This window comes from Kryptolebias marmoratus, linkage group LG6 (assembly GCF_001649575.2).
Source record: "Kryptolebias marmoratus isolate JLee-2015 linkage group LG6, ASM164957v2, whole genome shotgun sequence".
Taxonomy (NCBI): Eukaryota; Metazoa; Chordata; class Actinopteri; order Cyprinodontiformes; family Rivulidae; genus Kryptolebias; species Kryptolebias marmoratus.
Genome location: NC_051435.1, coordinates 22781046 through 22794770, shown reverse-complemented (window position 1 = coordinate 22794770; position 13725 = coordinate 22781046). Strand labels below are relative to the sequence as shown.

The following is a 13725-nucleotide window of genomic DNA, read 5'->3' as shown; positions in this document are numbered from 1 at the left end:
TTCTTTATTTGCTGCTGTCATGCAAAAATTAGGAGCTTAAACAACCAAAATATGAGCTATGCCTCAATACACTACAGCTACAAATGCGTTAGATTTTTAAAAAAAATTAAAATAGTCTCAGATTTGAGGCTGAATTATTGCTCCATGCCGCTAATTGCGAACTACACACCCCAGAAATGATCCTCTGGGTCTCCCTGACGCGCCTCATCTCAGGTGTGTCCAGAACGAAGGCGGCCTTGCCCTGCACCTGCCTACGGAAGCTGTCAGAGTACAGCACCTGGAGGGGACGGGTGGAAAGACGGGACGCACAATTAACGTCTGAAACTCTTAAATTCACAGCCACCATTCGGTAGCTGTTAGCACAAATAGAAACATTTAATCGAACACATAAAGCTGCCGGAGCATTAATGGGATGTGAGACAAATTAATTAGCAAGGAGACACTTTTTTTTAATCAACATTATTAAGAGGTCGAAGAGTTAATTGACACAAAGTTACATTACGGTCTTCAGAGGGAGAATGGCAGGGAAAAGATGACGTAGAGCGGTCTGAAGAACAGAAGAGGTTAGCAGCGGTGATGGGACGTCACAACTGGTGGGATTAAACAGAACTTTTTTTTTTTTTTTTTTGTAAAAGACTGCATTCAGGATAATTAATGAAATTAAGAAGAGCAGGGATCAGGTGAGTTAGGAAAAGGTTAACAAAAGGGAAAAAGGAAACTTTTCTCAGGAGGAACATGTTCTTGTAGCGGTTCGGAAGGTACCGAGCTAATGTTTTCTTGGTTCCTTTTGACTCGCTCCATCTCTGGAGTAAACACCACCGGAGTTCCCTTCACTGAACTGTCCTTATACAACACCTAGAGGACAGAAACACAGCGCCCCAAAGGGACAGTGAGACACTTTAACACCATCAGCACCACACATCTATAGGGCTGCTATCAGTCATTTGGTTTCTTGAGGGTTGTTCTCTTGCAAATGAAAAAAAAAAATGTAAAAGGTGAAACTTTCAGAAAATCGAATACTGATAGAGCCTGGAGATGTGATTGCTTTCATTCAGTGAAACTTGTTTGGGTTTTGAGTGTAAGAAATTGGTCCTATACAGTGATTTATCCTGGTAGCTCCAGGTGAACAGCCAGGATTTTTTGTAGTAGGAACAAACCCATGTAGACAAACATTTCTCACAGCTCAGTGGAGGATTTAGCTTGTCATTTTGCTGGAAAGTGAAAATTAAGTGAGCAGAATGTAGCAGATTTATGTGAGGAAAGCTGGGCTGGGGGTTAGAGATGACTGCAGAATACTAAAGATTAAAAAAAAAATGTAGTAGAAGGGAGAGATGGATGGAAATTAGGGCAGTGTGGTGATGAAGGCAGGGATGGATCGCAGGAAAACAGTCCTTAAATAAAGACGGATAAGATGAGGCAAAGAGAGTAAATGTGAGAGACAGCAGAAAAAGGGGAATTATAGAGGTGTTTTGTCCACTCTCAAAGGTTAGGAGCACACGTGGTTCGGCTCTGTTCCACTACCGAGCTGATGTGCTTCTGGGTTTCTTTGACCCGCTTCACCTCGGGCAGATCTGGTATAGCTGTGCCTCGACCCAGAGAGTCCTTGTATTTTATCTAGCAAACAAGAATTTAGGGTTTCATGCAGAGAAAAGTATGAAAAAAAAAGAAGAGGCAGATCAATAATAGAACTTTACAGAAAGACAGAAAGAGACACTGCAGCACAAATAAAAAAAAAAACACAAAAATACAAAAAAACAAGCAAACCAACAACATAAAACACACTCTTCCCCTGGGAAAACAAGAAATGCTTCATGTTACACACACACTGGAGCTTAGTTCACACCCCAGGTTCACTGCTGTTATAGTCTGGGGCGGGTTTGAAGTGAAAGGTTTTAACATCTGAATAACTGGAGGAGGCTCAGGAGACTTGTTACAAAGGTGTGTTTGAGGGAAATGAGTAGAGGAAGGAGAGGGAATCAAACTACAGGGTAGGAGAATACAGGCTCACTGCAACGAAGTACCGTGCTAATATTCTGCTGATTGCGTTTAACTCTCTCCATCTCTGGGGTCTCTGGCACTGCTGTGCCGTGTCCCACTCCTTCTTTGTATTGATGCTTTGAACGAAACAGCACAAAAACAGTCATACATGGTAGGAATGCACTCTGTGGTGGGTCAGTTAATAATTAAGGAGAGAAGGAGAAAAGAAAAAAATATCCAGGAAATGGAAACTATTAACAGAAGGTTGCAAAACTATTCACACCCCTTGGTATTTTTTTCTGATTTGCCTTATAGTATGGTACTCAATTGGATTTTTAATCCGATTGTAAGTATTAATTCTCTAAAAATACTTGAAATTATCAAAATTAAGTGGGGAAAAACACATTATAAATATTTCTAGAAATATGTACCTGAATAGTGATGTGTGTATATATATTCAGACTTGGAGTGTTGCTTCAGTGATGAGTTTAGGTTCATTGTCCTGCTGGATGTGAACCTCCGTCCCAGTTTCAAATCTCTGGAGGATTCCATCAATAATTTCTCTATATTTTGCTCCATCTATCTTCCCTTCAACTCTGATCGGTTTCCCAGTTCTTGCTAATGAAAGACATCCACCCCAGCATGATGCTGCCGCCACCGTGCTCCACTGTGGGGATAGTATCTCAGCATGATAAGAGGTGGTAGATTTGCCTCAGACATGGTGGTGTCCTTGATAGTCTGAAAGTTTGAGTTTGGTCTCATCTGACCACAACATCTTCTTCCTCATTTGGGGATGAAATTCCAAACAGTCTGCCTATAACAGCTCTGCAGTTTACAGTGGTCCTATGGACAGACCCTTCCTTCCCTGCAGATGAGCTGCAGCTCCATCAGGGTTATCTTTGGCCTCCTGGATGTTTCTCTGATTCATGTCCTCCTTGCCTGGTTTGGGAGTTTTGATAGATTAGCCTCTCTTGGCAGGTTTCATGAGGTGGTTTAAGCTTTCCATTTACTAGTAATGGATTTAATGGAGCTCTGTGGGATCTTCAGGGATCTGGAATATGTTTTTATAACCTGACCCTGATCTGAACTTCGTCTCTGATCTGTGTGGCATCTTTTGCTTTGTGGCAGACCTTACTACTCAGAGATTAGTTGGTGTTGAATACTTATGCACACTCTCCTATTACTTTTATATATTTTTAGAGTTATTTCAAGCAAGTCTTTTTCACATTTAACCACAAAATTTTGAAATATTGTTACTTATAATCAAATTAAAATTCCAATTAAATTACAAGTTGTAAGACAACAAATGGAATATTTACCAAGGGTGCCGGCTATTTTTGCAAACCTTTGTAGAAAAAGGCTAAAAGAAATTATGTTTAGATGAAAAAAAGGGTGTTCATGGAACGATTCTAGGGAAAAAAATATGTTGGTGGTTTATGGAGCTTTGTTAGGAGGAATGAAGACAAAATCAGCACTATAATAGAAATGTGCTTTTTTTTTTTAATTAGAAGAGTTTGGGGAATGTTTTTAAGGAGGAGGATCACTGCAGTGAAGTACCGTGCTAATATTCTGCTGATTGCGTTTAACTCTCTCCATCTCTGGGGTCTCTGGCACTGCTGTGCCGTGTCCCACTCCTTCTTTGTATTGATGCTTTGAACGAAACAGCACAAAAACAGTCATACATGGTAGGAATGCACTCTGTGGTGGGTCAGTTAATAATTAAGGAGAGAAGGAGAAAAGAAAAAAATATCCAGGAAATGGAAACTATTAACAGAAGGTTGCAAAACTATTCACACCCCTTGGTATTTTTTTCTGATTTGCCTTATAGTATGGTACTCAATTGGATTTTTAATCCGATTGTAAGTATTAATTCTCTAAAAATACTTGAAATTATCAAAATTAAGTGGGGAAAAACACATTATAAATATTTCTAGAAATATGTACCTGAATAGTGATGTGTGTATATATATTCAGACTTGGAGTGTTGCTTCAGTGATGAGTTTAGGTTCATTGTCCTGCTGGATGTGAACCTCCGTCCCAGTTTCAAATCTCTGGAGGATTCCATCAATAATTTCTCTATATTTTGCTCCATCTATCTTCCCTTCAACTCTGATCGGTTTCCCAGTTCTTGCTAATGAAAGACATCCACCCCAGCATGATGCTGCCGCCACCGTGCTCCACTGTGGGGATAGTATCTCAGCATGATAAGAGGTGGTAGATTTGCCTCAGACATGGTGGTGTCCTTGATAGTCTGAAAGTTTGAGTTTGGTCTCATCTGACCACAACATCTTCTTCCTCATTTGGGGATGAAATTCCAAACAGTCTGCCTATAACAGCTCTGCAGTTTACAGTGGTCCTATGGACAGACCCTTCCTTCCCTGCAGATGAGCTGCAGCTCCATCAGGGTTATCTTTGGCCTCCTGGATGTTTCTCTGATTCATGTCCTCCTTGCCTGGTTTGGGAGTTTTGATAGATTAGCCTCTCTTGGCAGGTTTCATGAGGTGGTTTAAGCTTTCCATTTACTAGTAATGGATTTAATGGAGCTCTGTGGGATCTTCAGGGATCTGGAATATGTTTTTATAACCTGACCCTGATCTGAACTTCGTCTCTGATCTGTGTGGCATCTTTTGCTTTGTGGCAGACCTTACTACTCAGAGATTAGTTGGTGTTGAATACTTATGCACACTCTCCTATTACTTTTATATATTTTTAGAGTTATTTCAAGCAAGTCTTTTTCACATTTAACCACAAAATTTTGAAATATTGTTACTTATAATCAAATTAAAATTCCAATTAAATTACAAGTTGTAAGACAACAAATGGAATATTTACCAAGGGTGCCGGCTATTTTTGCAAACCTTTGTAGAAAAAGGCTAAAAGAAATTATGTTTAGATGAAAAAAAGGGTGTTCATGGAACGATTCTAGGGAAAAAAATATGTTGGTGGTTTATGGAGCTTTGTTAGGAGGAATGAAGACAAAATCAGCACTATAATAGAAATGTGCTTTTTTTTTTTAATTAGAAGAGTTTGGGGAATGTTTTTAAGGAGGAGGATCACTGCAGTGAAGTACCGTGCTAATATTCTGCTGATTGCGTTTAACTCTCTCCATCTCTGGGGTCTCTGGCACTGCTGTGCCGTGTCCCACTCCTTCTTTGTATTGATGCTTTGAACGAAACAGCACAAAAACAGTCATACATGGTAGGAATGCACTCTGTGGTGGGGATGTGGTAGGGAGAGAGGGACGCAGGAATAAATAAATCGGAATATCCAGAAGATAAAAACTAATTAGAAAAGGAAATCATATTTAGATCAAATATCTTCGTAAACTAGTTCTGGAGAAAAAATGGGGATTGTTTATGAAACTTGGTTAGAATGAATGAAGGGAAAACCAGCACTAAACTAGATATATATTTTTCTCTTTTTAGATATGAAGAGTTTGGGGGATATTTTTAAGGGGGAGGATCACTGCAGTCTTGTTGCTCTACCAGACTGATATTCTTCTGGGTTTCTCGGACTCGCTTCATCTCAGGGAGATCTGGGATGGCTGTGCCTTGACCCACAGATTCCTTGTACTGTATCTGCCCGTTGCAAATGTCACAGAGGTACAGAATAAGACAAATGAATATACTGAATAAACATCTGATTATAAGTGATTTACTGGTGAAGAATGTGAGGGTGATGGGGTTGTTTATAATGTGGATGCTTCTTTATTTAGGCTTTTATTTTGGGATTTAAATGAATGAAAATGTTAACTGTTATGTATTTAACAGTGAAGACCAGATTTATTTACACTAAATGACCAAAGGTGTGTAGATACATGAGCAGCACACCTGTGTAATTTTTGTCCAGGCTCAGCAGCAGTACTAAAGTGGACCACTGATGCTAAAGTGGCCTGATTCAGTGTTACAAACACTGTTATGTACCCACTTAACCCAACAAAATTTAAACTATATCACTGTTACTGGGGGTGTAATGATACACATAATTAATGGTTGGTCTTAGGGTCAAGGTTCACTGTGGGTTTGATAAAATAGGAAAAAAGCCAGATTTTTTCCCCCATTTTTTTAACAAATAATAATCTTCCCAGAAGCAGAAACAGAAAAAACAACCATCCTTGCTACGGAGGAGACTCCAAGGTAGCAAGTCATGTTCAACAAGGTCAGATTTGTCATCTGTTTGTATAAGTTCTCTCTCATTCAGGACATGGCAAAGCCTAAGAGTTTAAAACAAAACAACTTCATTATTTTCTTGTTTGCCGAAGACAAAATGCTTCCCGTCCGAGGAGCGTACTCAGTTCAAATTGAAATGTGAAGGGTTGCACAATCCAACTCTTAGAATTTGTCGATTGGTAACTTCACTATAAAACAAGAACTAAAAACGTCTGACTGTGCTGTTTTATCCATCCAATATGAACTGTAAACAGTGCCTTTCATGCCATGTGTCAAACTAACGACTCACACCGAGCTTCTTCTTCTCAGCTGGCTGAGTGCTACTCATCTGTGTGTCCAGGGGTGACACTTAGGGATGTATTTCACAGCATTTAAAAAATATGACCCTTCCAGCTTTCCATACATCTACCTCTTGCTCTCCACTGCTACCAAAACTATCCGTTCTTGCTTTGCTTTGGTGTTGAGTGCTTTACCCAGTATTTTCAGCAACAGCTTACCTGTCATGGTACTTAGCAAATAGCAAATAATTACATATGCACCAGACACTGATGCCTGTACCATGATTGGTACAAATACATGTTTCATTACACCCCTAATTGTCACACATGGCAATATCTTTGGCTGCATCAATATTTCACTTTCTTGGAAGTTAGAGATCAAACAGCTCTGGATCAAAACTAGAATACAGGTGAACTCTGTCATACTTTTGGCCATCTAATGCAATGTGAAAGTGAGCTGTTATACAGCAGTACTTAAAGGTAGAAGATGAAGTTTTACATCTAATGTTTTCTTCTGTTAAAATGATCAGCATCGTTGAAATTTAAGATTAGTACAAAGTAACTGAATCTAATAAGTAAAAAAGTTGAATCAGGTTTTTATGGGAAGAGATTACATGAGATGTCAGTTCTGGTTTTATTCTCAGACACTCCACAATGAGGGAAATATGGAGGGAAAACTGAGGTTGATGAGGTGGTCAGGGTCACTTGGTGGAGTACCGTGCTAATGTTCCGCTGGTTACGTTTAACTCTCTCCATCTCAGGGGTCTCTGGCAAAGCTATTCCTCCACCCAAATCTTCTTTGTAATGAATCTTTGTTTGAACGAGGAACAAAGCAACCAGTGGTTAGCTTGAGTTTTGTTCGAAGAACAGAAGTGCTAGCAGTTTGATGTAATTTCTATAATATGCTTAATTTAGGTGAATCGCGTAAATCACACACACACAAAACAGAGCAAACAAACAACTAGAACAAAGCAGGATGATAGAAACTACACAGTTTCTAAGCACACATGATACTTTTACCAACACACAAGCTCTGCACTAACTGGCACAAGTGTTGCACTACAAAACTCATTTTTAAGGATTAGTTGCATCAATTAAAATGCTGTTTCTAACAATGTAAAAATATATGGATTGCTTCAAAAAGTGAAAACTTAATGTCAGATTTTGTTAAAGATTTTGTTTAGATAAAAACAAAAGAAAAAAAAAACGTGACCCGTGCTGGCAAAATGAGTTGAATTGTGCCCAGATTGATTTTTGCCAAAACCGAGTTTGTGTAAAAATGAGTCCATAAAGTTACAGTCCAGCAATCCCAGTTACTAAAATAGCATATAATCTTACTAATTTATCTTTAAACCAAAGTTTTCTAACAGGCGTGTTTTCAGAAAGAATCCTTTTAATTCTAATCCTGTTAATTTCCTTTGAAATTAACCATTTTTCTCTGCCAACTGCCATAGCGCTGGAAAATCCCTTCGTATAATGTTTGGTGTCATTGCAAAGCTTGTGGATTCCCCTTTTTAAATATAGGGCTGAAATTACTGATGACGTCACTCCAGACCAATAAAAATCAAGTTTTCAAATCGTCACTCTCGTAAATAAAACTAGCTTGTTTTAAGGGTAAATCTGCAAATTTCAACAAACTACATATCATTTTGAAGCTTTTGAGATGAAGAAATTGACAACAATAACAACTTAATCTTGAAAAATTCCTCATTGTGACTCATTTTGCCAGAACAGGTCACAAATGTGTTATCAGAACAAAAAATATTGCAGAGTAAATACCAAGCTGAAATTCTTTGTATTTTCTTTAACACGAAGCATTTCAGGTGTGTCCTTTACAGTAGACATTTTGCCTTTTATGTTTTTTAGGTCAGTCTGGTACTGAAGCTACAGGAAGAGAAACAACAATGTGGTTAACACGTTTTACAGGGATGGAAGTCAGAGCTAGAAGAGAAAAGATTCTTAAAATTTTCATCCATAAAGTCCTCATTCATATCCCTGAGTTTAAAATCCAGCATTTATTTAGACACAAATAATGCAAAACACTTGAAACATTGCACAGTGCAATACAAAAATTCCTAAAGGTAAGTTATTATCTTACAGCGGACAGAGACATACATAGAACTACCAGACAAAGAATTCACTTTTCACTTTTAAATTTGGGTTGTATGGCAGTGAAGACAAGTGGACTCAGTGTCCAACAGGAACTCTTCCTTTTTCTACTTACAGTGCTGAAGTTCCTCTGGTTCTCACGAACCCTCTGCATCTCAGGGGTGTCCAGGACTGGTACGTAGTGAGACATGGTCTTCTCAGCTTCTTCTTTGTACTTTTTCTGCTCAAACAAAATACACAATTGTCAGGAATTTTACTTAAGACGTAAACCGTGGTTTCAAACGTCTCCACAAAGCTGAAAACTAAAAGCTTCCCCAGTTTCACGGCTGGATGATTACCTGGCTGACAATATTCCTCATCTGCTGAGCATGGATGATGTCAGGGGTGTCGATGACAGTAGTGTAGCTGGCTCTGTCCATCTCAGCAATCTGCTTGTACTTAGTCTAAGAAACAAAACAAACAATAAAACTGTCAGCACTGACTCTGTTGACAACGTCACTGCAGCTGGAAGCATCACACAGTGTGTACACCATACGTCCACAACTTCATGCAAACAGTATTACAGAAGTGGAGGATTCAGACCTGACTGAGGATGTCTGTGGCATTCCTGGCTCTCATAAAGTCAGGGGTGTCTGTAGCCAAAGCCAACATTCCCTTGCCCTTGATCTCCTGCTCCAGCGCCTTCTTGTATTCTCTCTGTAAACACGAAGCATTATTACAAACAACAGCCACATTTATTACTAACATATATCTTTGAACAACCAGATTTCTGCTCATTCAAGCTGAGGAGGGCTGCAAACCAAAAACACCTACAAGGGGACAGGGAGTGAAGCAGGTTAGCAGAAACGAGGGAGATTATTTAAGGAACAAGTATAATGACTGATTAAAAAAAAAGAAAAATGAAAGGCACTCAGAGTAAATGTTTCTGTAAATTCATGTCAAACAATACAATTTACCAAATGACATTTTACATGTCTTATAAGAAAGCTCAAAAAAGTTAAATCGGAGGTTTTAATCAAACTTATAACAACAAAAGGATAAGAAAAAAAGGGAGAATATTAGTGGCAAACGTACATAAGGTATGCTGACAGGAAAGCACCAGTTGATCAGCTGGTGACTCGAATGGTACGATTTTCAGCTTCACCAGACTATCTAACACTCAAAAACCTGATTTTTTTTTTTCTGTCCCAAAACAAACAATGGCTAATTTGAAGTTAGCTGTCTGAACTATCTATAGATGATTATAAATAAAATTAGAAGCAGCAAAAAAATGTGTAGGAGGCTACTAAATTTAAATTATATTTTCTATAAACGGCATATCTGCTGTTCTGGAGTCCCATTTCTTTACTCCTACATAGACTACAAGCTAGGTCAGCTGTATTTACCATCTGCACTTTTAAAACAACAGCATCATAATCTTTTTGTCTTTGCTTAAATAAAAAAAAATAAAATCCTCTTTTACCATGTACCATAACGACTTCCCTCTCTATCGCTCACATAGAAACCAGAGAGTAATGTCGACTTTCCTCTTTATTGGTATACATATTATAATTGTTTATGCCAGGAAGGCAGTTAAGTTACAGCAAATAATTACAATGAAATGAATGGATTAAATAATATAACATATTCAACATAAAGTTAGAGATTTTTCCTTACATTTTTTATGTTGCAACTTTTTAAAGTAGAGGTCTTGTAGAAAAACACGGAATTTTCTATGATATGGTGCATTTTCTCTAATATGGTTTATAAAACAGATAGACTATAATTCTTTTTAGTTGGGCTTTATTTGTACAAATACCTCTGATCATCTGGAGGACATTATTTGTAGATTTCCAGTGACATAAAGCTCGGTAACCTGCTTCTGTTATGGACAAAATGTAAAAGTTTTCTGTAAACTTTTCTTCTATTATCAGTCAAACTATTAATTTTGCCAGATTTAAAAAAAAAAAAAAAAAAAAAAGGTAATATAGCTCTTTGAGGAAAAAATCAGAATCAAGCAAAATCTGTATCAGTAGGTCAGCGGTGTAGAAGAATCAAAAACTGAAATGACCCTAAAAGCTGATACCAGTTCATCTCTACTTAAAGTAACATTGTTTTTAAGCAAAACCAAAAGAAGAGCAGTGGAAAATTAGTCATGTCACGAAGCAAGAACTTAACCCCATTTAGTGTGGGGATGAAGCTTTGTTAAGAAGGAGGAGGGTTTCACTAAAAGCAGGATTAAAGGGAATCATTCAGATGAGGAGCGTGATGCCACTTCCATCACCTCTCAGTCAGCCGTACCTCACACAGGATTTGAGTGGCATTCTTTGCTCTCAAAAGCTCCGGAGTTTCCTCCAGTGCAGTTAGCCCTTTACCCTTCACTCCCTCCTCTAGATCCTTCCTGTACTCTTTCTACACGACGGAAGAAGAACAGAGAGACTGCAGAGATGGACACACAGGCAGGCCAGGCCAAGGCATACAGACAATACAGTGGGCAAGCTCTGCTGCCTGCCATTTAAGCTCAAAGTCACCAAAACCTCCTAAAAAAAAAGAAACTTCGATTGTGAAAGCATTCAACAGTTCCACAGAGAAAGTGGAGATACTGATGACTTTGGCAAGGATCTTGATAACACACAAGGTGAACCGCATTTTACCAGATAAAGCATGAAAAGTAGAATCGGAACAACAGGAAAACAAGTCAGCACATCACTGAAAACATTAGTGTTTCATTCAGATAATTGCATGCATGTGGAAAAGCTGTTGCTGCGTAAAGATGAGGGACTGAAATGAGGAGGTGAAGATGTCAGTGGACGCAATAAAACTCAATTTTAAAATCAAGTACTAAAGTACACGAAAAAAAACATGCATTTGGTGAAAGATGGGTAAAATACTGCACCACCATCGGCTCATGGTTGTGCAGTCAATCATGCCAGTAATGACAAAAAGAAATAAACTTATAGTGGGCTTTTCAAAGAAAAAATAAAGACATGTAAGATTAAAAAAAAGAGATAAAAAAAGAAAGAGGGACTGAAGAGGGGGTATAGTCTTAGTATGATTCTAAAAAATGGGTGAAGTAAATGGGGAAAATTAACAGGATAAACTGTCTCAGTTACCTCACTGGCTATTTTGGTGGCGTGTCTGACATGAATCATGGCAGGGGTGACCTCCAAGCCTGAGAGGTTTTTCCCCCTCATGTACTCCTCATAGTCCTTCTTATAGTCTTTCTATTGGCCACAAACACAAGACAGACAGAGCTCAGACAACCACATGCAAGCAGTGCTGATTGACAATAAAGAAGCTGCATCCTTGTTTGCATATTGTCTTTGAAGGTGAATAACTTTCATCATTTATTTACTAGGGTTTGTGAAAAAGCAGCTCAGTCTTTAGCTAAGTTATTAGTGATCCAAACACACGGAATTGGTTTTCATTTTCCTCAGTGATATTTTAAACTTCAGGCTCCATGGCAGAGATTTTGATCACATAAATCTACTGGTTTCCATTCCAAGTGCGACTAAATGGTGAGGAAGTACTGATGAATTTGTAAACTGTCCAAAAGAAATTAGCACTTTATACAATACTGACAATAAAAAAGTCTCTGAACCACACTCTCGATGCTGTAAATTTGACACATTCTGTAAGTTGAGCAACAGACTGACTTTCAAGAAGCTCACCAACAGACAACAAAAAGCATAGCAAAAAGGCTTTAAAATTATCTGGATGTGAAAGGAAGCTTGCGCCTGCAGCGAGTTTTAGCACTTAGGTGTGAACAGAGTATTTACCTGGCTCTGCATGTGCTGGGCCTCCTTAGCGGTCACATATGTGGGTGTCTCAAAGTCCAGCATGGGTTTACCCTTCTCCTTCTCATACTTCTCCTTGTATTTAACCTGGAACAGCCAACATATCCACAATTTCAAAAGGGTCCACAAATAGGTTTTTATTCAAAAACATCATCTGGTTTGCGCGGATGTGCTTGGGGTATTGAATCTCTCAAACCAGGAGTAGAATTTGCATCCATATTTTCAAAGATAAACTACTAAAACAAGAGAAAATCCAAATAGATGTGAAATGCCTGCACTAGCTCTTCTCGCCTAATTATACTTAGATGATTTAATATTAGCTTCTTTTAAGCATAAAAGAAGCTAATATTACAAAGGCTGTGTTTGACAAAGTGTAAAGGCACAGCCCTGAAAACTACAAAATTGATATAACTCCTTCCTTTTTTTGTTTTAAACTCTTGTAAACAAACAGGAAAATCAAGCAAACACCCTGATATGGGCATTTGAATTTATATATTGCAATCCTTACCAAATGAAGCCCCATCCACCCCTAGAAGAAGAACTTACAACACAATAATTAGCAGCTGTAACCCACAACAATGGTTTTGGGCAGGTGAAATGTTTGTTGCCCCCCCCTGCCCTGAGTTTGTACCACTTACGTTGCTCTGAAGTTCAGAGGCCTCCTTGAGATGGAGCTGCTCTGGTGTGTCGGGAATCATGTGGTAGTGACCCTTACTCTCCTCAAATTTCTTCTTGTAGCAGTACTATAGCAAAGTAAGGCAGCTCAGTAACAACGGATCAGAGGAAGCGTGTCTGTCTGGAGTTTACTCCGTTACACAGCACAAAATGAATATTAACTTTAAGATTTCAAAAAAAGTTGTCAAAAATGAGGGGATAAAAATCAGTACGAAAATTAGGAATTGGGGTTAGGTGATTATTAATCAAACCTTTATGTGAACTACAAGAAGAAAAAGCACAGCACTAGACGTTACGTAAGGTGGAAGGTAAGAAGGGTAAGGACTGAAAATGGGAAAAGGGTGAAAAGGGTGAGAAGGGTAAGGATCACTACCAGATAAGGTCTGGAATAATGAACGTTTTTAGGATGAATCTTAGTGCTTAAATCCATGAAGTGATCACTGTTTCATGTGGACAGTTTCTGTGGGGAGGTGAAGCTCAGATTATCTCAATAAACCACTGAGGGTGAACTGAAACTGAGCAGCTGCCTGAGTGGGAGTGTGACAGGGTTAAAGTATGATAATGATGATGATGAGGAGGATGAGGATGAAGATGATGTCTTACGTCACTGGAGAGTTTGCTGGTGCTCAGGTTGTGCTGCATGGACAGAGACTCGGCCATGTCAGTCACAGGTTTGTGGATCTTCTTCAGGTCACCCTTGTACTTCACCTGTGTGTTTGATTAAGAAATACCACAGGCGTT

At 38.7% G+C, this 13725-nt stretch overlaps 1 protein-coding gene across 1 annotated transcript in view; it reads right to left on the bottom strand.

The window, feature by feature from the left end:
• The window catches only part of neb (nebulin), a 70888-nt gene that overhangs the window by 3219 nt on the left and 53944 nt on the right, over nucleotides 1-13725 (bottom strand). The window contains 17 exon segments of the mRNA XM_037976034.1: nucleotides 170-277; nucleotides 763-855; nucleotides 1522-1614; nucleotides 2022-2114; nucleotides 3535-3627; nucleotides 5048-5140; nucleotides 5463-5555; nucleotides 7142-7234; nucleotides 8204-8308; nucleotides 8649-8753; nucleotides 8872-8976; nucleotides 9116-9229; nucleotides 10814-10924; nucleotides 11626-11736; nucleotides 12292-12396; nucleotides 12948-13052; nucleotides 13588-13692. Of these exon segments, the coding sequence (XP_037831962.1) occupies nucleotides 170-277; nucleotides 763-855; nucleotides 1522-1614; nucleotides 2022-2114; nucleotides 3535-3627; nucleotides 5048-5140; nucleotides 5463-5555; nucleotides 7142-7234; nucleotides 8204-8308; nucleotides 8649-8753; nucleotides 8872-8976; nucleotides 9116-9229; nucleotides 10814-10924; nucleotides 11626-11736; nucleotides 12292-12396; nucleotides 12948-13052; nucleotides 13588-13692 (1725 nt within the window).